The sequence below is a fragment of the Silurus meridionalis genome, chromosome 14, assembly GCF_014805685.1.
Source record: "Silurus meridionalis isolate SWU-2019-XX chromosome 14, ASM1480568v1, whole genome shotgun sequence".
NCBI lineage: Eukaryota > Metazoa > Chordata > Actinopteri > Siluriformes > Siluridae > Silurus > Silurus meridionalis.
In genome coordinates, this window is record NC_060897.1 from 1440292 (window position 1) to 1466234 (window position 25943).

Below are 25943 nucleotides of genomic sequence, written 5' to 3' on the forward strand. Positions count from 1 at the left end.
TCACACCTGAACTTCTTCCAGCCAATCACCATCCACTATTCACACCTGAACTTCTTCCAGCCAATCACCATCCACTATTCACACCTGAACTCCTTCCAGCCAATCACAATCCACTATGCACACCTGAACTCCTTCCAGCCAATAACGATCCACTATTTACACCTGAACTCCTACCAGCTAATCACAATCCACTACACACCTGAACTCCTTCCAGCCAATCACAATCCACTATTCACACCTGAACTCCTTCCAGCCAATCACAATCCACTATGCACACCTGAACTCCTACCAGCTAATCACAATCCACTATTCACACCTGAACTCCTTCCAGCCAATCACAATCCACTATTCACACCTGAACTCCTTCCAGCCAATCACAATCCACTATTCACACCTGAACTCCTTCCAGCCAATCACATCCACTATTCACACCTGAACTCCTTCCAGCCAATCACAATCCACTATTCACACCTGAACTCCTTCCAGCCAATCACGATCCACTATTCACACCTGAACTCCTTCCAGCCATTCAAAATCCACTATTCACACCTGAACTCCTTCCAGCCAATCACAATCCACTATTCACACCTGAACTCCTTCCAGCCAATCACGACCCACTATTCACACCTGAACTCCTTCCAGCCAATCACGATCCACTATTCACACCTGAAATCCTTCCAACCAATCACAATCCACTATTTTTATCTGAACTTCACAATCGAGGGTTAAAATATACTGTGTAAAAAATTTGTCTTTTGTTTTATCATCCAAAAAGCGGTGTAAATCTGTAGTGTCTGGTAATTCCAGGTCTGGAGGAGAATCTTACACATGAGGCCGCAGCATTTGGTGAGAGGGAGACTTGATAGTGTGAGGTGTTGTGAAAAGATTTATAAAACCTGGTAAGGTTTTAGGGCAGAAAAGAGAAGAGCAATCTGTTTACATCTCCACAGTCATTTCCTTAAGGGACAACGAGAAATCCAGCGAATTGCTAGCTCAGCATCTGGCCCCACTGAAGTCTGGCACCTGAGTCGCACAAAACCCACTTCCTCCTTCAGCACAGACACCACCTCGTCTACAGTCAAGAACCCACGCTCTCCTGCAGCACAGACACCACCTCGTCTACAGTCAAGAACCCACGCCTCCTGCAGCACAGACACCACCTCGTCTACAGTCCAGAACCCACGCCTCCTGCAGCACAGACACCACCTCGTCTACAGTCCAGAACCCACGCTCTCCTGCAGCACAGACACCACCTCGTCTACAGTCCAGAACCCACGCTCTCCTGCAGCACAGACACCACCTCGTCTACAGTCCAGAACCCACGCTCTCCTGCAGCACAGACACCACCTCGTCTACAGTCCAGAACCCACGCCTCCTGCAGCACAGACACCACCTCGTCTACAGTCCAGAACCCACGCCTCCTGCAGCACAGACACCACCTCGCCTACAGTCCAGAACCCACGCCTCCTGCAGCACAGACACCACCTCGTCTACAGTCCAGAACCCACGCTCTCCTGCAGCACAGACACCACCTCGTCTACAGTCCAGAACCCACGCTCTCCTACAGCACAGACACCACCTCGTCTACAGTCCAGAACCCACGCCTCCTACAGCACAGACACCACCTGTCTACAGTCCAGAACCCACGCCTCCTGCAGCACAGACACCACCTCGTCTACATTCCAGAACCCACGCTCTCCTACAGCACAGACACCACCTCGTCTACAGTCCAGAACCCACGCTCTCCTGCAGCACAGACACCACCTCGTCTACATTCCAGAACCCACGCCTCCTGCAGCACAGACACCACCTCGTCTACAGTCCAGAACCCACGCTCTCCTGCAGCACAGACACCACCTCGTCTACAGTCCAGAACCCACGCTCTCCTGCAGAACAGACAGCACCTTGTCTACAGTCCAGAACCCACGCTCTCCTGCAGACTTTATTTAATCCCAATTTTTCGAATCACTTTAATGTGACAGAATTAAAAATTTTTTAGTTTGTCGTTTGCAGTGTAAAAAGGCCAACTCGAGTTTAACAAAATGGAGAAAACCTTTGAAATTAAAGGGATAACATTTGTGAATGTAAAATTCCTCCATAAAATGTCACAATGATAAATCTGAACTTTTATATCAGCCTTTGGTGTTTTTTCGTCTTTAAATTATGATGTTAAGAAAAATATATGCGTATAAAGTTCCTTCTTGGTGCTTGAGTGTTTTTTGTCGCTCTGGGGCATAATGTTGCACTTTTAATTTTATTTTGCATGTAAACTGTGGAATGGTGGAAGTTTCGAGTGTAGAAACTCGTCATAGTGCCAATTTAACTGTTTCTATTAGCGACTCCTGACCTCTACTGATCACTTTGTGTCATTACACCTATATGTCTGGTCCAGCTTTCACGTGTATGTGGTTTCTTCTCTCCGTATTTCAAGTTTGCATGTTCTGAACTGTCTAGAGATCGTGTGTGCATGTTCTGTAGTGTCTAGATGCTAATTATCCATGCCCTGACCTGTCCAGATATCAAGTGTGCATGCTCTGACCTGTCCAAAACCCCAGTGTGCATCCTCTACTCAGTCCAGGTATCAAGTGTGCATTCACAGTCTTGAGTAAATGTCAAGTTTGCATGCTCTGTCCTGTCCAGATACTAAAGATTGCATGCTCTGTTTTGTGCAAATGTCAAGTGTGCATGTGCTGTCTTATTGAGATATCAAGTGTGCATGCTATGTCCTGTGCAAATCCCATGTGTACATGTTATGTCCTGTCCAGATGCTCTGTTTTGTCCAAATACCAAACACCAAGTCTGTTCTTTCCTTATAAAAAATGTGCATGCATTGTCTTGTGCAAATATCAAGTGGACATGCTCTGTCCTATCTAGAAATTAGGTATGCATGTTCTGAACTCTCAAGACACCACATATCCATGCCCTGCCTATTCCAGATATCAAGTGTGTATGTTCTGTCTAGTCCAGATGCTCCGTCCTGTCCATATATCAAGTTTGCATGCAGTGTCTAATTGATTGAAAGTGTCTTGTCTAGATGCATGCTCTATCCTGTCTAGATATGAAGTGCACACCATGCTAGGACTTGTAGCTTTAAACATCTAGTGTAATTAGCGTTAGCATGTTTCCTTGCTGTGCATTTACATTTATTTTTATGGCATTTGGCACACATCTGATTTATACGCCTAAGCAGTTGCAGCTCTTGTTTAAGAGCCCAGTGGTTGCAGCTTGATGACGCTGGGATTTGAACTCACAACCTTTCGATCAAACATCCACCTTCTTAACTAGTGTTCCCTCGTGTCCCGGTTGTGAGTGTGCATGCTGGGTCCTGCAGGAATGGAGCGTACACTTGATGTTGTCCATCACATGAAGAACGCTCTCTCTCTCTGGATTCCGAGCTGTGTTTGTTTGCACCGTGTGTAAATTAGTCGCAATTCGTTTGCTTAGTAATGACGTGGGCGAGGGCTAATTAGGGCTGTGTTGACAGGGTTCGATAATTAGTCTCCAGTGTGTTATGCTAATGAGAACCTGATTCTGTGTCTTTGTTTCTTACTCTACACACACACACACACACACACACACACACATTTTCTCATGATCATCCATATAAATTGACACATGTCCGAGTTGTACATTGTATTGCTTTATTTTTCTGTTGGTTTTCAGGGCATAAATCTGTCGGCGATGTCGTTCCTCGTGTCGTTCAGGCTTCATTAATGCATGCTGATGAACATTTGCATAAAAATCACGAAGCTTCTGAACACACAAACACACACACACACACACACACACACACACACACACACACAAATGACGTGTAATATCCTGAGTGCATTCATAATAAAGCAAATACACGTCTCAAACCACAATAATCTCGCCGTAGATCAGTCCTGATTAGAAAGTTTAGGTTGAGAGACACACATTCATCTAAGACTCGTATAAGTTCTCTACTGTAATTTCATCTCCATTGTTTTGACGTTGCACTCTTCATTTCTTCTCGACTCCCTTCTCCATTACGACTGAAAGGGAAGAAATCGAGGGAATTATAAAACAGGAAATGAAAAATGTGTGTGTGTTTTTTTTAATAAACGCGTTCGGTTACCTCGGACCTCCAGCTTGCACTCCACCTGATCCTCGCCCAAGTCGTTGACGGCCCTGCATGTGTACATGCCTCCATCAAACAGGCCGGGCTTGCGGATGTTCAGGGTCAGCACGCCCTGGTTGTTCTGCATGATGAACTTCGGGTCACCACCGATTATCATCTTGTTCTTCATCCAGATGATCTTAGGCTGAAGGTTTTCCATAAAGAACAAAATAGATGAATACACCTACTTTGGGGTTCTTCTCATGTTCCAGCATTACAATACCCCTGTGCACATGAAGATATGCTCTCCATGTGTTGGAAGGTGTCAAATATCTCCTATGAACCCCTTTGGGATGAATGTGAACGCACACCAGGTCTCCTCACCTCACCTACATCAGCACCAGACCTTGTGGTAAGAAAGGAACACGAATCTCCACAATCATACTACAAAATCTAGTGGAACATCTTCCCAGAAGAGTGGAGCTTATTCTAACCTCACATACTGACTAAAGCAGTCTAAGGTCAGGTGTCCACAAACTTTTGTCCATACACTGTAGACAGGATCCACTATACAAAAGACCCTGACCATCACCACCATATGTCCTATATGATGTTTTGAACTTTAGTGCCATTCCTGGGCCCCTGAGTAAGGCCTAAGCTGTTCAGTTGTATAAATGAAATAAATGTAGGTTGCTCTGGATTGGGACATCTTCCAAAATGTTATAATGAGCTCCAATATTGGAGTTAGAAGTCTTTCCACTAGAGGTTTTTAGGGCGTGGCTGTGGGCTTCATTTACCATTAACAAGAGTGAGATCAGGAATTCATGTTGGAGGAGGTGAGGAGGCTCCAGGTCCATGTTAGTGTTTATTGGGGTTGAAAAGGTCAGAATCTGAACAGGACACTCAGGGTTCTGCTGCTCCAACCTTTAACAGCATGGAGCCTGCGCTGAGTACAGGAGCACTGTGATGCTGGAGTGGTTACGGGCGCACATACTTTTGGTCATGATAGATAGATAGATAGATAGATAGATAGATAGATAGATAGATAGATAGATACATACATACATACATACATACATACATACATACATACATACATACATACATACCTTGGGAGAGCCACGAACTGCACAGCTGATGGCTGCGCTGTACCCTGCAATGACGCATCTGTCCACTAGAGGCGTGATGAACTTGGGGGAGCTGTTCATGTCCAACTCTTTAAATGGTTTTGCCTTATACTGAAGTCCTGCGATTTATAAAAAGAATAACCTGTATAGGTGGCGTAGATGTGATCGTCTTGCATTTAAAACTCGTTTATCAATTTTTGGAAAATAAAAAAAGCCTAATTTTCATTAATTTGATCATTTTGGATTTCATTCTTGTCTTTTAACTTATTTGTTTTATTTCTACCTGGATGATGAGCTGTTACTTTCTTCAGTTTAAAAAAAAATAAGTTTTTCCGCACAAATCTCTGTGGACCAGCACAAGAAAATCCTCAGAGCCAATCAGATTGCAGCTCTGACAATTCTGGAGCTTGCAGCCAGAAATAACCCCAAACCCACACATTTTCTGTTTTAAACAGGTGCTATCAGCAATCTGTCAATCCCATTCCCCCATGATGCATCTGTACCTGCTTTGGGGATGACGGCGGTGTTTTTGCTAAGCCCCGCCTCCTCGCTCAGGCCGCAGATATTCTCGCTGAACACGCGGAAGGTGTACTCGTTACCCATCACGAGGTCGGAGACGGTGCAGCTCGGCCTGCGGTTGTGTTCATACACCGTGAACCATTCCTACACACATACACACATTTATCACATCACAATAGCAAGTTAGCCAAGCTTTAACCTTTTCTAATGGACTCCATATTTGTTTTTCAAACACTTTCAAAATGGCACATTAAGCCACACCCACAAAACAAAAGGCAATTCTTACTAAGAGCTGAACGCAACCACATGCTGAAAACATTGTGCGTTAATTCTTCACCCATTTTGTGTGTGTGTGTGTGTGTGTGTGTGTGTGTGTGTGTGTGTGTGTGTGTGGGTGGGTGGGCAGCCGGTCCTGACCTTGGTCTTCATGTCAGCTTTCTGGATGGTGTACCCCGTGATCTCAGTGTTGCCATTGTCTTTGGGTGGCTTCCACTCGAGGGCGGCGTTAAAACCCCACACGTCAGTCACGGTGACGGCGACAGGAAACCCGGGCTTCTCTATGTGTTCACATGGGGACAGAAGATCATCATGTTGCAGCATGAAATTTTCCCTTCATTTCACCTGTTCCAGCATGACGATGCCCATGTGCACAAAGCTAGCTCCATGAACATCTGCTTTCCATGGGTTTGAAGAGTTGGAAGATCTCCTGCTATAAACCCTATTGAACACCTTTGGGTTGAATGTGAACGCTGACTGCACCCCAGAGCTCTTCACCTTCTCACCTACATCAGTACCTGACTTTACTATCACCCTTGAACCTGAATAAATCTCCACAAAATCTAGTGAAACATCTTCCCAGAAGAGTGGAGCAAATTATAACAGGAAATGGAGACAAAACATTTAAAAAAGAAAAAGCAAATACCAGACTGATTATATAAAATTGGAAATAATGTGTTTGTTTTTTGTTTGTGTTTATCCCATCGAAACTGCCTGGAAGTAGCTTTCAATAAAAAAAAATCTCCTAAATGTAAAGGAGACCTGATTTTACGATATCGTGACCTTACAGGATTCACTGCCGTTTTCAGATATTTTCTTCACATTTTAGATTGACAGAAAGGCAGCAAATTTGAGACACAGTTAGACTTGAGATTCGAGACCTACTAGCATAACATCAGGTGCTAAACAAAAGCCATTCTTAGCCGGCTAGCTAGCAGGTGTCTCAAATTTTGTAGGCTGAAAACCTTTCCAGGAAAAAATTCATGACTTAAATAATGAACAAATGCGATTACAAATTAAACATAAACAAATAACAAAAAAATAATAAATTGAAATAAACAATTAACTGATTTAAAAAAAAATGTATATCCAGGTCAATCACTTGGTGAAGTCCTTGTGGTTTTAAAAAGCATGGCGTGTGCACGAGGCTAAGTTATTTCGATTTCACGCTAATGTTATTAGCTGAAGAAGCAGACACTGGCGTTGGGCAGCAGATCTCAGCTGATTGACTGCATTTTGATTAAACTCACCAACAACCTGGATCTCAACGGTGGCTCTGTCCTCCATGTTCTCAACCTGGACAGAGAGGGTATATTTTCCTGAGTGTTCCCGGGTGGCGCTCCTGATGAACAGGATGGTGTCCACCTCAGTGGTGCGGATGTTGACCAGTTTTAGATCCAACAGATCGTCATCCTTAAACCATCTCACTACGGGATGAGGTTTTCCCTGAAATACAGAAAGTTTTTCTTATTACAGAAGCACTTTGACTGGATCTGCCAGTCATCATGGAAACTCTAACAGTCAGTTTGGGACACAATGGATGTCTCTGATCACATCAACTAGCAGAGTTCTTCTCCAGGACATCAGGAGAACTTTTTCTAATCACCGAACCTGAATCTTTTTTTCCTTAACTCAAACTAGGAGACCCAAACCTGTTCCAACTTTACAATGCCCATATGCACAAAGCCAGCTCCAAGAAGCTCCATCTGCTCTCCATGGGTCAGAAGATGTGAAAGATCTCCTGCTAAAGAGCTCCAAACCTATTAAACACCTTTGAAATGAATGTGAATAGTGACTGCCTTCCTCCCCAGGCTTCCTCACCTTAGTGTTTACATCAGTACCTGACGTTACTAACATCCATGTGGCTGAATAAAATCTCCACAAAATCTGGTGGAACACCTTCCCAGCAGACTGGAGGTTATTATAAGGAGGTGAAATGTGGAATGGGATGTCCTTTAAGCCCATGCACAATGATTACTAACATCCACAGGGAAAGAAACAACAACATACACATTTTCTAAGTTAAAAACCCAAGGCCTGATTCAGACCAGTGACTCAGTCAAGTTCATATCAATAGAGATAATTAGCATTTAGCTGTGTGCCTCACTACTGGAGGCTCATCACAGGAAGTGATGTAATGGCCGAACCTGAAAAGGAATAACGATGTTGACCTTCTCCCCAACCTTCTTGATGAACTTAGTCCTTAACTGGCGAGGCAGACGGATCCTGGGGTTCTCTAAATGAGAGAGAGGGACAGTTATAAATATAATAACTTAAAAAGAACAATAATGGACACTAAAAGAGAGAAAAAGAGAGAAAAAGAGAGAGCGAGAAAAACTCCATCACCAGTGATTTCCTGGATGGTGACTCCTTGATTGATCTCAGCCGGTGGGCTCAGGCCTGCGATGTTCACCGCTTTCACTCTGAACAGGTATTTATCTCCAACCTTCAGGTCTCGAATACGATAACTGGTCTTATCCACGGGAGTCTCGTTGGCCTGCACCCACTCGTTCCCTTAATACACAATAAAAACCTTGTTTCTAATCTACAACCAAAAGTTGTTAAAAAAGTTGGGATGCTGTTTAAAATGTAAATAAAAACAGAATGCAATAATTTGCAAATCTCATAAACCCATATTTTATTCACAATAAAACACAGAAAAGTGTTATTTAAAAAAAAAACAGAAACAGTTTGCAACTAATGTCAGCAGGTCAGTAAGATGATGGGGTAAAAATATTGTATCTTAGAGAGTCTCTAAAAACTATAAATGGGCGGAGCTTCACCAATCTGTGAAAGACTGTGTCTACAAAGTGTGGAACAATTTCAGAACAATGTTCCTCACCCTCAAATTGCAAAACAGTTGAATATCTCATTATTTACAGAAGGTATCATCAAAAGTTTCCAAAAATCTAGAGAAATCTCCAGAATATTCCAGAAATCAATCCAGAAACACTGAAACATCTCCTCTTGGCCAAAACTAATATTAAAAGTACCGAGGCAAAGTGGAAATTTGTTCTGTGGTCAGACGAATCGAAAATTGTATTTATTTTTGGAAACTGTGAATACCACATCCTCTGGACTAAAGAGGAGAAGGATCATCTGGCTTGTTATCAGAGCTCATTTTAAAAAACTGCATCTCTGATGGCATGGTGGTGCATTAGTCCTTGTGGAATGGGCAGTTTGTACATGTGGAAAGGATCCATCAATGCTGAACGCAATATACAGGTATAAGTGCAACAAATGCTTCCATCCAAAAAAATTTTTTCAGGGAAGGACTTGCATATTTGAGCAAGACAATGCTAACTACATACTGAGTCTGAGTGCTGAACTGGCCTGCCTGCAGTCTAGATCTTTCACCTTTGATGCATCATGAAACGAAAAACACAACAAAGGAAACCCAGAACTGTTGAACATCTAGAATCCTGTATCAGACACATATGGGACAACATTCCCCTTCCAAAACTTCAGCAACTGTTCTCCTCAGTTCCCAGATGTGTACGGAGAGAAGACGTGATGCTACACAGTAGGAAACACGGCCCTGTTCCAACTTTTTTGACGTTTTGCAGCCATCAAATTCAAAATGACCTCATTTCTTCCTCAGTTTGAACATCGGAACAAATGTTTGTTTGTTTGTATTTTATTTTGAATACAATATAGATTTATGATATTTGTAAATCATTGCATTCTGTTTTTATTGAAATTTAACACTGTGTCCTAACTTTTTTTGGAATTGGGGTTGTACATCTTCTTGTATTCAAATCTCTCTCTCTCTCTCTCTCTCTCTCTCACACACACACACACACACACACACACACACACACACACACACTTACACAAATGTAATTATGGCTGAGATCCAATAACCACAGGGCATGTAATCAGAATGACCTTCGTCTTCATACAGTAGCTTGCTAATTTGCTCGTTAGCTGCTGTTAGCAGGCTCAGTGGCAGATGCTCCGAGATCCCCAGGGAATTTTCCGAACACCAGGAACTTTAACCCTGTTAATCTGGAAACATTACTTCCTGGGTCTTACCTCCTTCAAGGCAGTATTCGATGATGTAGCCGTCCACACCGCCGGCACCGATCCTCTCTGGGGGAAGCCACCGTAGCGCACACGTGTTGTCTGTGATGTCATCAACCATCAGGCGGGTCGGCTCGCTCGTCGGGGCTACGAGACAGAAGGGAGAGAGGGGAGATGGAGGGAGATGGAGGTATCATTATGGTCTATTCATTCATGGTCCACCAGTGGCAGCTCATTGGTCTTAAGGCTTGAACCCCCAACCTGTGGGTTCTGATCTGTAACCCAAAGCTTACCCACTAAGCCACCACTGATTTGTTTGCCTGGTCTAGCTTGTCAGGAAGCATAAATTGGGCCATAATACAGTACCACTTGAGCAGATAGGATTAACGGCATTTGCTCAAGGGCCCAAAAAGTGCAGTTTAGCAGTGCTGGGCCTTGAACCCCTAACCTTCCGATCGGTAACCCCTTAACAGTTGATCCACTATTCCTTGATACATTTGTTATAAGGTTTACAGGCATGTGGGGAAGTGGTGCTTTAAGAGTTTGGACATCTGATCAGAAGGTCATGATCCCAGTGTCACCAAGCTGCCAGTGCTCAGCTGTATAAAGAAATCCAAAGAAGCCATGAGTTGCTCTGTTGGGGTAGATTTTAAAAATTCTGGCACTGACCACTGACGCTTATGCTGGAGAAGTTGCTCCTTAATGAGTTTCTGAACACGTTCACGGTTATCACACAGTACGTTTTGAAACTCCACACGCACCAATAGGCATGAAGGGTTTGGAGACTTCGCTGGGCTGGGAGATCCCAATGCTGTTAACAGCGAACACCCTCATCTCGTACATAACGCCCTCTATCATCTTCTTCACTTCGTAAACAGTCGACTCATGGATGTCAAAGTTCAGCTTGGTCCACCTGGACGAGCCTTTCTTCCTCCTCTCCATCAGGTAACCTGGAGACAGCAGTAACAAGCATCAACATCGGAATGGTTACAGTAATTTCACTTGTTTGTGTGGATCTTGCCTTTAAGCAGTGAGCCACCATCAAATTTGGGCGGGTCCCAGAGGACAGAGGCGGAGTCCTCACCCACCCCAGTACAGTGCACGTTCTCTGGTGGATCTGGAACATCTGAACACAGGAATGCATGGGAGAACTGTAGGAACTTTAACAGTAGGACTACATACTGATGTAGAAAAGAGTGAGAGAAAGACAGGGTGGTGGTAATAAAGAAGTGTGAGGTGTAAGAGAGTCTTAATCTCGGTCTCATCTCTCACCAACGATCCTGATGGTGACCTCGGCCTTGTCTTCTCCTACAGGATTGGTGACGGTGATGCTGTAAGGTCCTTCATCTGACCTTTCTGCTCCCTCAATCACAAAACTGTTCAGGTTCTTCCTGTGCTCCACACGCACTCGTCCTTCTGTGGCCGTTATCTCCTGCGCGCACACACACACACACACACACACACACACACACACACACACACACACACACATATCTCAGATTTATCTCAGGACATAGAATAGGCAGAAGTGATGTAACGGAATCAACTGGATGGATGGAGGGACAGAAAGACAAACAGACAGACAGACAGACAGACAGACAGACAGACAGACAGACAGACAGATAAAGCATGTTGTGTGGTCCTCACAGTGTCTCCTTTTTTCCAGCAGACAGTGGGCGCTGGTTCTCCGGTGATCTCCACATCCAGACGCAGTTTATTTCCTGCCACTACAATGATGGTGTTCTTGTTCACCATGTTGCCCGTGGTGTCCAGGTGGATTTTTGGAGGCTCTGAAGTAAGGGCAGAAGGTTAAATAAGAAAAACATACAAAATGTATAAGATAAACAGCTGGGTCCTAGAGCCCGCCTTCTACACTGTTCCACTGATGTACAGAAAATAATAACAATCATAATAATAATAATAATAATAATAATAATAATAATAATAATAATAATAATAATAATAATAATAATAATAATAACAATAATAATAATAATAATAACAATAATAATAATAATAATAATAATAATGGTTTCTGGAGGTGTTTATTTTTTTATCACTCTTTCTAATGTAACTTTATTACTGAAATAATTAATTAATTTGGTAATTTATTTATTCATTTATTATTTAAAAGATTCATTAATCAATTCATTAATTTGCTTGAACTCTGCACTCAATTTAAAATTTTGTGCAAAAAATTCTGCACAACTCTCCTTGTGCTCTGTCAGTAAATTCTATTTAAATCTAAAATAGTAAATGTTGTTTTTTTTGTTTTTCTGCATGTGTAATCAGTCTGGGGCGGAGAAAATTTCAGGGCCTGAAAAAAATGCAAAGCGAAGCATGCTAAACTGCAGCTTGTACGTTATTTCTGTGGAAATTTTGGGATTTTTAAAGGATATAAGACTTGTAAAATTAACTAAATTAAATTGTATAATGTACAGTAATAATATTAAAAGAAAGAAAGAAAAGACACTCACCCTGATGTGGAACATATTCAATCTTGATTTCTGTAAAAAAATATAACAGTTTAAATGAAAGTGTTTTTGTGTGTGTGTGTGTGTGTGTGTGTGTGTGTGTGTGTGTGTGTGTGATACCTATGAAGTTGAGTTTGGCTGAAAGAGAGATGGCGTAGCCGTCAGGAACGAAGGTGTAATCTCCTGCATCCTCTGGCTTCACGTCATCAATCGTCAATTTGTGGATCCTGAGTGCCCCCAAATACCAAGACTTTGTGTTACCATAGGAACAGCAACCTACACGACCTCAAAGTGACCTCGGGAACAGTTTCCATGGAAACACTGAAGTCAATAAATATATCTGATTGGATTAGTTTCACTTATTACGTACCGGATGCACAGTGTTTTCTCACTCACAGATAAAGGAAACACCCCTAATGGTGTCCACGTGTCCAGATATTTATGACATGTTTTTACTGTATATCATGGATCCGGTGTGGGCGTGTCCCAATCCACACATTTATAAACTATATAAGCCATTTAAACAGCATACTAAATGTCTCCCCATGAATACGGCTGTGTCCCAATCCACACTCCTATTCACTATGTAAGCGAACGAGTACAGACATATTCACTGTATAGGGCATTAAGAACTTATCATAATGAGTCCAGTGTGGGTGTGTCCCAATCCACACCACTGTTCAATGTATAGTGCAATGAGATAATCACTGTCATGAGAGCAGTGTGGGTGAGTCTCAATCCACAGCGCTATTCACTATTGGACCTGTCCCAATCCACACAGTACATTCGGTACTCTATGGTATTATGTGTATTTATCCAACACTACTGTTGAATAAGCTACAGGTGTGTGTGTGTGTGTGTGTGTGTGTGTGTGTGTGTGTGTGTGTAGATTACCTGCCGATGTGTGACACTTTGATGCGGTCACTCAGAACAACTTCCTCTCCATTCTTAAACCACTTTCCTGTCACCTTCTCATCAGAAACCTCGCATTTGAACACAGCCTGCTCAGCGGCCCTCAGGGTCAGGTCAGCGATACTCTGAAGCACCTCCAGCTCCTTATCTGAGACACACACACACACACACACACACACACACACACACCATCATTATCCTGTCCAGTGTGTTTGTGTTCCAATTCACACAACTATAGACTATAAAGACAAATAAGAACTTCCACAGCATCATAATAAGTCCAGTGTGGGTGTGTCCCAATCCACACCTTTATTCACTACATAGGCCACTAAGAATGTTTCATCATCATCATCATTATCAGGAGTCAAACGAGGGTCTGTCCAAATCCACAACATTATCAACTACATAGATTAATAAGAATTTATCATCATCATCATCATCATAATCAGTGTGACCTTTTGCTCTGTCATCTCCTCTGGATTTCTCATTAAGATGAAGTTACTTGTTACTGGAAAATACTGAGTGAGAAATGAAGCTCACTTGAGCCAAAACCAGATCATTGTCCCTCAACACCCAGAGCAGATCTCAAACAAAAGTTATGAGAGATACCTTCCACCTCCAGCTCTCCCTTGGACTCCCCCCCACTGGTGTAGACATGGTACATCCCGATGTCATCCTTGGTGGCCTCGTTGATGATCAGCCAGTGTTTGGTGCCTTCCTTCTTGATTCGATACTTTCCATCCCGAGACAATTCCACTCCATCCTTCATCCTTTATAAATAAATAAATAAATAAATAAAGCAGACAAAAGTAAGGAGATGTGAATGAGTGTGGTAAAAGAACAATGTGTAGAAGAACAATGTGAAGAAGAACAGTGTAGAGAAGAACAGTGTAGAGAAGAACAGTGTAGAGAAGAACAGTGTGACATAGAAAAGCGTGGAGCTGCACAGTGTTTAAGGAGTTTAAAGATGGAGTTGTGTTTCATTCCAAGATCCATCGTAATCTCACAACACACTAAAATACACATTACAATACAATACACATTAGAACAGACACACATTACAATCATAATCACAAACACACAAGGTCCCAAACACAGACACAACAAAGAGACACAACAAACACAGAAATAATATACAGAGACACACAAAACAAATATACAAATAAAACACAAAAAACACAAACGCTGTCAGTTCTGGTTACAGTCATGTGTTGCACTGTGTCCCAGGGCAAAATCTGACTCAGTCAGCAGGGGGCGCTGCAGTGCTGTTCCACATCATTTCACATTTCACATCAATGCTTATAAAAAAATCTTTGAATAAATCTCACCACTTGACGTTGGCTCCTTCCTCAGACACTTCCACCTCGAACTCCACTTTCTCTCCAACCACAACATGGATATCATCCAGCAACTTAGTGATGGTGACTGGAGGCTCTACACACACGCACACACACACACACACACACACATACACACAGACACTCGTACACATAAATGAAGGACAAAGACAGCATTGTACAGAGTGTGTGTTGATAATATGATGGTTCACCTTGCACGAAGACCTCGGTGAAGCACTTTTCCTCATCGACCACACACTCGTACGCAGCGTCATCTGACAGCGTGCACTTGTTGATGGTGAGTTTTCGGATTCCACCGATGCTCTCGAATATGTACCTATAAAAACACACTTTCAAATACCTGCTGGTGTTTATCACACACACACACACACACACACACACACACACACACACACACACACACACTTACTTTGCTGAAGGTTTGATCTCCTGGCCATTTTTCAGCCACTTGACCTGCTGGTTGGGATCGGCCAGCTCCACACACAGCTGGATCTTCTTCCCTTTTTCTACCGAGTACGCAGGATCCAACTTCTTCAGGAAGGCTGAGACACAAAGACATAAAAAGTTACAAACACAAAAAACATAAACTCACATACAACAAACTGAATCTCAGACACAACAAACTTAATCTCAGACAAAGCGAACAGAATTTCAGACACAAGAAGAATCTTAGACATAAACAAAACATCAGACACAAGAGGAAGAATCTCAGACACAACAAATAGAACCTCAGACACAACAAACAAAACCTCAGACACAACATACAATCTTAAACACAACAAACAAAATTTCAGACACAACAAACAGAATAAACAAATACATACAGATGCAACAAACCCAAAAAAAAACCAAACCCAATAAACACTCACACAACAAACACGCTCCTGAAATAAGTTCACACGTTCCTGCATGTCCTTCAGGACCTCGAGACCAGAGCGCTGTCCAGTGCTGGACTCTGCACATCACCAGTGTATTTACAATGAATACGCTCGCTCAGATACATTCTTGTTTCTATAGCAACAGTCCTTTATAACAGTCAGTCTTGGAGTAATTCAGCATTTTGAGTTGTTTCTGGGCTGCAGAGGGAATCTGCTAACATAAGTGGAAACAGGAATTCGTTTTAATGTAAATAGGGGCGTTAAGCTTCACCCCCAACACCTTAATTAAACGCCTGGTTATAAAGACTACATAACGACCTTCTCTCGACTCATCTTACTCAGGTGTAAGATGATTCCAGCACTTTGCCCTTAAGATTGAAGTGTATCGGTAATCAATAGTTACCTCTGTGTGTGTGTGTGTGTGTGTGTGTGTGTGTGTGTGTGTGTGTGTGTGTACACTGCTTACCTTCACTCTTTTTCTGCTCCACCTTCTTCATCATCTTCAGTCTCTTCAGCATTCCCCTCAGGTCTGTGATCCCGTACTGGAAAGCGATCTTCTCATAGTCACAGGGTTTTGCTTTCTTCAGGATCTCCCACACATCCACTTCCTCCTGGGGCTCCTCCTTCTGCTTCCGTTCTCTAACCAACAAACATTTTGTGTTATGTTTTTGCTATTTCTCTGATGTCCCTGATTTGATGTGTGTCTCAGGGAATATAGTGAGAGTTGAGTGAGGAAATCCTGACCTTTTCTTAAGTAGACCACTGAAATCCAAGTCTCCAGCGTCCTCTCCTGCTTCTCCCCTGCAATTAGAACATAAATATACATGTGTCATTTCTGCAATAAACTGAAAATACTGAACTTAGAAAACTTGCACTGAACTTTAAAAATAAAACTGCATGAGGCAGATTACAGTCATGTTTTTTACAAGATGGTATCAAAGATTTTCAAGACTAATTTTGTAACACACCAACAGGTGGCAGCACAAGGCTACACACACGCTAGTCACACGGAGCACCGAACTTCACATACAAAGTCAATGTGCCAAAAGACATCAGCCTGTGTACATCAGGAGCTGTGCAACTGGTACTATTCTGACCACATGTGCACCCTGTCACTGAGTTTTCCCTCACACTTGAGTTTCTTGCTGGAAACAGCATGATCGATTCAATTCAATTTCATTCATGTTTATTTGCATTGTGCTTTTACCAATAGATATTGTCTCAAAACAGAACCCCCCACACACACACATACATACACACAGTCTTACGATCGTTTGAAGGCCTCCAGAATGTTGGTTTGCTGAGCCTCTTGTGCAGCTGAAAGACAAAATAAATCAGACATGATGATATAATCAAACAAGCTGAATCTACACACACACACACACCAGAAAGTTCATACCTTCTACAGTGATGTCAAAAGCCCAGCTGTCGCACTTGTCCTTGCCTGTGACCTCACAGCGATAACTTCCCGCATCTGCTTCCACCACCTTCACAATGGTCATCTCATACGTGTAGATCTGCCACAGATTAAGATTTCTTGTTAATTCAAGAGCACATTGTGTAAATGTGCAAGTATTTGTGCAAAATCAAAAGCATATTGTGCGAAAGCATATTGTGTGCAAATGCAAGAGCATTGTGTGTGAATGCGAGAGCATATTGTCAGTTTGATACAGCAGTACACGCCTTTTGATGTCTTGTGAAAATGTCGGAGAATTTGATTATAATGTGAGAGCATTTTCACTCCCTGTTCTGCAGCCCAGTCTACATAGACTTTATTTAGTGGGATATGGTGCTCACATGTCTGTTGGAGAACACTGGAGCAATTTATGGGCTTTATGAGATCACAAAAGCCTCCAAAGATACAACACACACCTTGTTGTTCCTGTCATAGGTTTCTTTAAACTGCAGGTGTTTGCCCGCTTTGCTGCCCAGGTCCAACCACTTCCCTTTCAGCCACTTGAACACCGGCTTCCTTAGAAGTTTTGAGGAGTCCACCTTGGCCACAAACGTTATGTTTTTCCCTGCAACCAAAATCAAGTGAAATCAAATGCCGTTCAACTCTCACTAAAACTCTTTTACGATGCAGATAAACACTGACCTTTGATTGCTGTGGCACTCTGGGGTCTCTCCACAATGAGGCCGGTGCTCTCCTTCATCTCTCGCTCCTCACCGGATGTGCTCTGAAGACGTATGAGAAGTAAGTTATGTGTAAATGAAATCAGCCAATCGTGGAGCTTAAGATTTACGGGCAGAATGTAGAATGTGATGTTTTTTTACGCATATAAAAACGTGTGGAATAAAACATCAGGACGTGCTGATTTCGGAGAACAATCTTCAGGATGGGAACGTCAGAGGTGGAACACGTAATAAAATATTCTACTCAAGTATAAGCACTGTTACTTTAAGGACATTTGACTGAAGTACAAGTAAAGATACAAGTCTAAAAATCTATCCAATAAAAGTAAAAAGTAGGTCATTTTAAGTTGTTGTTTTCCGTGTAATCCGTTACTTTCCACTTCTGGGGAACTGATGCTCCTTGCTGATAGTAATTACTTTCTTTTCTCCACACATCAAAATACAACATTCTTTATGAAAAAGCTGCGTATTACGTAACAACGGCGGACAAATTGCGAAAGGATTTTAACAAATGGCCTTGTTTTCTTTCTCTGAAGGTTCTGCTGTAGGATGAGGAAGACACTCTGATTCTTTGCTCTAGAAAAATAATAATGAAAAGAAATATTTTGTCATGTATATGTCCTGGACAAATACATGCTCAAGCAATTGGGTGTCTTACCATCCTCTGGCAACTCTGCACCAAGGAGAAAGAGATGGATAGATGGAGAGAAAGAAAAAGAAACAGACAGTGTGAGGAAAAGTTAGTTCTAGAATGATACATTATATGTACAAAGGTTTTTGGAGCTTTGACCTTAAACCCTATTGAACACCTTTGGGATGAATGTTTCATGCTGACTGCACCCCAGGCCTCTTCATCTTCTCACCTACATCAGTACCTGACTTTACTAACAGCCCTGTGGCTGAATGAATCTCCACCAAATCTCCACAAAGTCTGGTGTACATATGGTGGAACAGAGTGGAGGTCATTATAGGAGCAAATGTCCTGGCCTGTATGTCCTGGACAAACAATTCCGATCCATCAAGAGTTCATCTCACAATTTACAGAACTTAAAGGATCTCCTGCTAACATATTGGTGCCACAACACAAGTAGGACACAAGGAGGAACTACACAATATCAGGCAGAACATCCTGGCTGAGGTCTGTATCTTTACACTGACAAGATAAATTCTCTTGACATCAAAAATGATATTTTGTCCTCTTCTCATAAACTTCTTCCAGTCATTTTCAGCCTTGATTATTAGATTTGTGGACATTTTGTGGTCACCTGGGGTTCGGTACAACTGGTGAGATGTGAACATTGTTTATGAGCTCAGGAACAGCCAAATCTCAAGTCTCTTGGAAATGTCTTGTAACTCTTTCAACCAACATAATGGTGAGGTAAGGGCCCGGTCTGGAAGCCGTCTAGATGACATAAAAACATGTTTGGTTCCTTCATAGCTAGAATCCATATTTGATGCATGATTGCACACATTTTAGAGTGGCCTTTTATTGTGTCCCGCATCTCGATCTGCCACACCTGTGAGTTGGATGGATGATGTCAGCAAAGGAGAAGAGCTCACTAAGACAAATTTCGACAGATTTGTGAACAATATTTAAGAGAAGTAGACCTTTTTTCTACATAGAAAAAGTCTTAGATCTTTGAGTTCAGCTCATGAAAAATGGAGCAAAATTTGTGTTTATAATTTTGTTCAGTGTGTATTCATGCACAGAAACCAGGTTTATATCACTGCTGCTTTTTTTAATTTGTCAACATTTTCCAGGCATTTTATTTGCACTGCTGATGAACACTGCAGTAATTTGAAACAACACTGAACAAAATGTTCTGGCAGAGAAACATGACCTGAGAATGCGTTCAGTCGTCCAGTGCCAAAGCACTTCCACCGTGTAACAAACACACAGCCAAACCCATCATCATCATCATCATCAAGTACATCAACCAGTGTTTTGCTTAAAAATATTTCTAAATTATGTTATATAGCACATGCCAGTCTCCAATCCGATCAGTCAGAACCTCTGGAACAGATGTGAAGATCCATATCCAGAGTCAGTGACTGTCCCGAGTGCATGCCTACAGTGACACAGTGATGATTCACGTTCACGCTCGACTAAGATAACACTCGCAGTTTATCGCACGCTCATTCTCGTGAGCGGCCGGTCAGCAAACACACAGAATATGAGACACACACATACACCCACACACACCTACACACACACAGATACCTATACACACACATAAACCTGAGGTAGAAACACCAAGCGAGCTGAGTGGATCGTTTCTATTTCCTTACCATCCCCCCATCCTTCATCCTTCTCTTCTGCATGAGAAGAAGCAACAAGCAGTAAGAAAAAGTTATTATGCAGACGAGGAACAGTTACATTCATCGACACACACACACACACACACACACACACACACACACACACTCTTAAAATTCTCGTCAGGACCTTTTACTATGCCTGAATCTAAACCCAAAGCCTCTTTGCTTGCATGTGAGAACCAAACAAATGTCTCAACTATCAGATATCAGGAGGTGGTAGCTCTGTAGTTAAGGCATTGGACTCGGAAGGTCACAAGTTCAAATCCCAGCACTAACAAGCTGCTGAGCAAAGCCCTTAAACCTGAACTGCTCAGTTATAAGTCGCTCTGGATAAGGGCATTTTCCAAATGCTGTGAATGTAAATATAAATATCATACATTTCTCTAACAAAAAAAAGAGTGGAGGAGGAACTTTCTCACCAAAATAATAAAACCCAACAAGCCTAAGGAACTTCTGCACCAATTCTACATGGCCACCATCGAATCCATACTGTGTTCATCTGTTACTCAAGTGAACAAGTTCTGAAGACTTGGATTTGCTTGGTCTACAAAATGCATCAAAACCAACCTGCTTCCCCTCCAGGACCTGTACGGATCCTGGGTCAGGAATTTTAAGGGTAATTTTTAAGGGTAACTGTAAGAGACCCCTCGCACCCCTCTATATGAGGTGGCATCAAAAAGTTTCAGGACTAATGGTTCTAACTGGTGCTATTCTGACCACTTGTGTTACCACGTCTGCGATTTCATTATGGACAGCAAAACAGAACAAAGAGCAAATATGAAATTCTGTATGAAAATCTGCCACAAAGATGTTGGACGTGACGTACGTTTGACATACGGTGATGCTGCAATGAGTCGTCTGAGGTGTTTTGAGTGTTACGTGTGCTGCAAAAGGAAGAATATCGCCGGAAGAAGACAAGAGATCAGGAAGACCTTCAACAAACTTAAACCTCGATAATGTCGAAAACCGTTCAGCAACTTGTGCATGATGAGAGTCGGAGAACAATCCACATGATCTCGCTTCCGCTCCCACCCTACTCTCCAGATGTGTCTCCTGCGCACTTCGCCCTCTTCCTGAAGATAAAGATCTGGCTCAAAGTTTGCTGTTTTGACACCATTGCGGAGATCCAGCGTTAATCCCAGAAGGTGCTTTACATGCTTTGAAAATAAGACTTCTAGGACACCGAAGTCCAGAAGTGGCAGGAACACAGGGAGTTCTGTATTGTTGTGCAAGGAGCCTATTTAAAGTACTTTTTGTAAACTGATCAAGTCTCAAACAAAAACATTTTGATACCACCTCATACAGTGTGTACAAATGTTGTTCCCCTTAGAAACCCTTAACCCTCCAGGGGTGCAATATCATGGCTGGCCGTCTGGTCTGTCCTCAGCTTCCTAACATCACTGAGATATGCAAAGGAAGAATTTCACTACGCTGTAAAGTACATGTGACAAGTACAAAACATTTCTTTCTTTGATCCTAATATTCCTACCTTTGTGGGGACAGTTGGTCCTCAGTATGCTATAAAACACACACATTCTGACACACCATCCTATAACCCTCTTTAACATTTATCAGAAGAATAAATCAGGACTAATATGATAATAATAATAATAATCACGGTCATTTAATCAGATAACAATTTGCAATAATGTGACAAACAACAACCTCCAAGCAGCATGGCAGAAATGTTGCTTGCTAATGTGATGGACGTTTTTTCTATATAAAAAAATCAAAATAAATACATTTTTACACTAATTATGCACAGGGTTAGCATTCCAGATGAGTTAGTAAAAAATGTAAATAAATAAGAAATCCAGGAAGTGGATTTTTGTCAAAACATTAGCGATATGTCTCTTGTTAGCATCGCAAGCCATTATAACAGTAGTAATGTCAGGAAACTCACCAGCAGGAGGAGCCGCTTCCTGTTTCTGTGGAGCTAAAAATTTTACATAATTAGCAAATGAACCAAGGATTTTTTTTTTTTATGAAAATCGAATGCTTAAATAGACAGAAAGTTAGAAAGATCCATGCTAAATACACTGAATGCAAAAATATATGAAATAAATACAACGTTTTCGCAGAAATTTGGATCTGAATGAAAAAATTGAACACAGCGTATTTGAGGATAGGTTGTGTACAATAGAAATCAATTTGCACAAAATAACAATCAATGTTTAGAAAAAACCCAACAGAACATGCTGATGGAGATGAAAATGTTTGTAATGGGCGTGGCTTAATATTATAATGAGCAAGCTGCAGCGACAGCTCCCCCTCTGTCTGCGAAGCCATTAATGTAAATCAGCATGACAAGAATTACATTTCAAGGGATTTAAGGGTTATAGAGCTGCAGCTCAGTGGTTAAGGCATTGGATTTTGGATCTGAAGTTCAAATCCCAGAACCACTAAGGCCCTTAACCATCAACTGCTCAGTTGTAAGTCGCTCTGGCTAAGGGCGTCTGCCAAATGCCATAAATGGGTAGACATGTTTGCTAGGTTAGCTTTTGCTAGCAAATTAAATTTTTGTTTTATTTCCTGGTTTAGGTTTAATTTGGCTTGGTAGGTTGTTTGCATGTTCAGAACTCTTAGTTGGGAGTCGAAATCTCTGTGGGTGGGATCAGAAACATCAGCCTTATGTTTAATCACTATAAATAAAGCCCATTTCAAAGGGAAGAAATTGGTGACTGCAGATTGTAATGGTGTGAATTCTCAAAACAAGTAATTCACTGGATACATACAGGTTCAGATAAAAGCTTAAGGCATAAGAGGAACCAATGAGAGGGATCTCAGAACTTGGTCAGCTTTTCAGCTTCCATGGAGTTTTATTAGCATCAGCTCGTATCGTTACACCTCTGGAGCTGTAAAGTAATTTCTCTCACGTCTCAAAGATTTCCACACCAGAAACAAATCTACCGTCCATAAGAGCTGCCAGGAGGCAGGACACGTGACTGGGCATACGTTCCCCCCGCGGGCTCAGGTTGCGAGACCCACCCTGAGGGTTCAGAAGACATTCTGAAGGGTCAACACCTCTATTTTGGATCTAAGGTTTGTCTTTCATGGTGAGATTCTGATAACTGGTGTTGTGTTTGGTTCTCATTAGACTTTGGCATTGTTAGTCCACACGTAAAAGGATCTCATCCATGAAGCTTTCTGAGTCACAAGATCTCACCAAATAGGATCCAAACTGAACTAATCCACTTACAAGCAGGGCAAGAAAACAGTGAGACACAACACACATTGCAATTAATGAAGCAGGACAAATCTACAGAGCAGGAACTGTTGTAGGAACTCTTGAACTTTTAAAGCCAGATTTTTTACATAATTTAGATCCAGGAATAGTAGAGCAGGCAATTGTGTAATCAAAAACCTTAATGTGTTCTTTGGTTCTTTGTTTTGTTTTTCTGTGTAGACCAGATCAGGAATCTTTAGGATGGAGTTTCCTATGCTGAACATTGCTAATAAAATGAATACAAACTTTGCAGATTTACTAGCTGACCCTTATAGCGTTCCACATATGGCAACTTGTGTCACGATTTGTTGTTTTTAAACAATATGCTGTTGTCTGAGCCAATCATTTTTGTTTACGTTCTGCTACTCCAGTGTGTTTTTATGTCACTTGGCAACCCTCCCTTTTGCACTTTTGCTCAATTTGCAGATCAAAATTTTTCATTTTTCAGATTATCCTTTTCCAACATGCAACATGTCCTTTTGTGTTCTGGTAATCATCTTAGCAACTGCATAATTAATGAGTTCTTTGACTCTTTTGTTTGTGTCTCCAGAAGAACTTTCTTTATATAACACTACAACAGAGAGCTGTTTTATTAACAATTCATAGACCAAATCAGGAAACTTTAGGGTGGAGCTTACGGTCCTGAACATTGCAAATTGTATAGTCACAAACTTTACAGATTTACTAGCTGACCCTTATGGCATTCCATGCAAGAAAAAAATGTCTCAGGACAGGTTTTTAAACCCTATGCTGTTGTCTGAGGCAATAATTCTGGCACTTCTCAACCCTCCCCAATGGCAATTTAGCATGACAGAGCAAAGGCGCCTCTTCATCTACATTCAACTTCATATGGAACTAAACAGGAAAAAAGTGAACAAAATCTGAAATCATGTGACACGGGTCACCAAGATCATTGAGTTGGGTTGAGGGTCTTGCTCAGGGGCCCAGGAGTAGCAACTTGGTGTGGGTGGGATTTCAACTCAAAACGTTCATAAACAAAGTCCAATGCCTTAATCACTAAGATACCACCTCCAGATGAGCATTTGTGTTTTGAAAAATCTTAGCACCTGCATAGCCTGACTCTGAATACCCTGAACTTTCCCTTCCTTTTAAATACGTAATAATCTCAGTCAGGAAAACCAAAAAACCAAAGCCCCGCTGACAAAATGACACAGGAGCAACAGCACCACCAAAAGGTCACTATTATCATTTTTTTTAATGGTGCGAAGAAGCAAGAAAGAGAACTTGATCGCATTCCCATGGAGCCAATCAGAGACAGCTGAGGTAGTCATGTGAGTACAAAGAGTGACACACCCCCTAGATCTGGGCTCCATTTCATAAAAAAATGGAAACAGGATTGAACATTTTCACATTTCACATGTTTGAGAAAACAGAGCATGAACCTGGTCGAACGTTACGGAGATTGGTGAAAGAAATATCACAACACTTCATCTGTGTCTTTAAATTCATTAATTTTTTGTTCCATCAATGAGTCCTTGGCGATTTAATGCATCTCTCGGCCTTAATATTTTTCTTGTTAAACTATTATTAGAGATTAGAGATTGGGTTTTAATATCACATCTGATTCCCCACACCACAAGACCCCACTGATGTGTTGTGTTTATTCAGAGATTCCAGAGACTCCATTTCCCTGGAGTAATCCATGGGATTTACTGAGGCGGCCGATCGAGACGCGGAGTAAGAAGTCGTGTAAAATAGAATTAAAGAGGCAGATCGTGAGGTGACGCTGATTCAAGGAAGCGACTAGACGCAGATATTTTCGTATCACTTGAGAAAAGTGCAAATGTGCGATTAGGATCCGTCCAGTCCCTATAAATACTCTCGTCTATCTATCTATCCGTCGCTTTATCGCTCTAAGTTTCGCTTTTTATAGGTCTGTTTCTCCAAGCAGGACCAAACATGGAGGTGTAAATCGGGGAGGCGATGCTCCCGCCGCCGTCACCTGTTCTCGCTGCTATTCTGAAGCTCCATAAAAATCAACCATAAACAGGTTTTCTTTTACGAACGAGGCTCAGGAGACGATATCACGAGCGGTTCAGGAGGAATTTATGTTCCAGCGTCATGTTATGCTGAGGCTTCTACCATCTCTAGGTTCAGTTTTTGCTGTCAAAGCTGTCTCCGTCTCTCTCTCCCTCTACCTCGCTCAGTCTATCTTTCTGTTTTTCTATCCGTCAAACCTCTCAGGAATGTCCATGTGCTGCGAATTTCTTGTCACACTTATTTTTCCGTCGCTCCCTCACTCTCCCCTGCAGCTCTAAACTCCTTTAGCCAACACAGGCTGAAAGCAGGGATGAAAGAGAACATTGAGTCTTCCATGATTTGGTGGTTATATATTCAGCTTATCTTTTTTAACGTTTAACGTGTTAATGTAAACAATTTTGAAGTGGTATCAAAAGGTTTGGAGACCCTCTCTGTTTAGTACTTTATTTATCTACGTCACCATTAAAATAGCCCCCTTGCACAGCAATATAGCGCTCCCAGTGTTCCTCTGGGATGTGTCCTGGAAGTCTCCTTGTCGAAGCGTGTTAAGCACCTTCTGCAAATTTGTGCCGGGTCTCCGCAACGGTGCTAAAACGGCGAGCTGGATCTTCAT

The 25943-nt window shown here is 41.9% G+C and overlaps 1 protein-coding gene across 1 annotated transcript; it reads right to left on the reverse strand.

The window, feature by feature from the left end:
- Nucleotides 1–3618: 3618 nt before the first annotated feature.
- On the reverse strand, nucleotides 3619–25943 carry mybpc2a (myosin binding protein Ca). The gene is made up of 27 exons (XM_046866615.1): nucleotides 25884–25943; nucleotides 17747–17828; nucleotides 17521–17669; nucleotides 17048–17165; nucleotides 16917–16965; nucleotides 16393–16449; nucleotides 16115–16287; nucleotides 15180–15312; nucleotides 14962–15086; nucleotides 14741–14846; nucleotides 14022–14182; nucleotides 13395–13560; nucleotides 12621–12727; nucleotides 12504–12533; nucleotides 11674–11816; nucleotides 11299–11458; nucleotides 11048–11152; nucleotides 10788–10976; nucleotides 10039–10173; nucleotides 8350–8517; nucleotides 8151–8239; nucleotides 7254–7449; nucleotides 6145–6284; nucleotides 5712–5871; nucleotides 5191–5327; nucleotides 4100–4286; nucleotides 3619–4016 (listed from the first exon to the last, which is right to left on the reverse strand). Exons 1-27 carry the CDS (start codon nucleotides 25941–25943, stop codon nucleotides 3985–3987), a joined length of 3357 nt encoding a protein of 1118 aa, XP_046722571.1. The 3' UTR covers nucleotides 3619–3984.

Coding starts and splice junctions, on each gene's coding strand:
- mybpc2a (XM_046866615.1), bottom strand. CDS start 25,943: ATGAAGATCCAGCTCGCCGTTTTAGCACCGTTGCGGAGACCCGGCACA. Junction 15,087..15,179: donor GAGATCAAACCTTCAGCAAA/GTAAGTGTGTGT, acceptor GTGTTTTTATAG/GTACATATTCGAGAGCATCG. Junction 11,459..11,673: donor GCTGGAAAAAAGGAGACACT/GTGAGGACCACA, acceptor GTGTGCGCGCAG/GAGATAACGGCCACAGAAGG.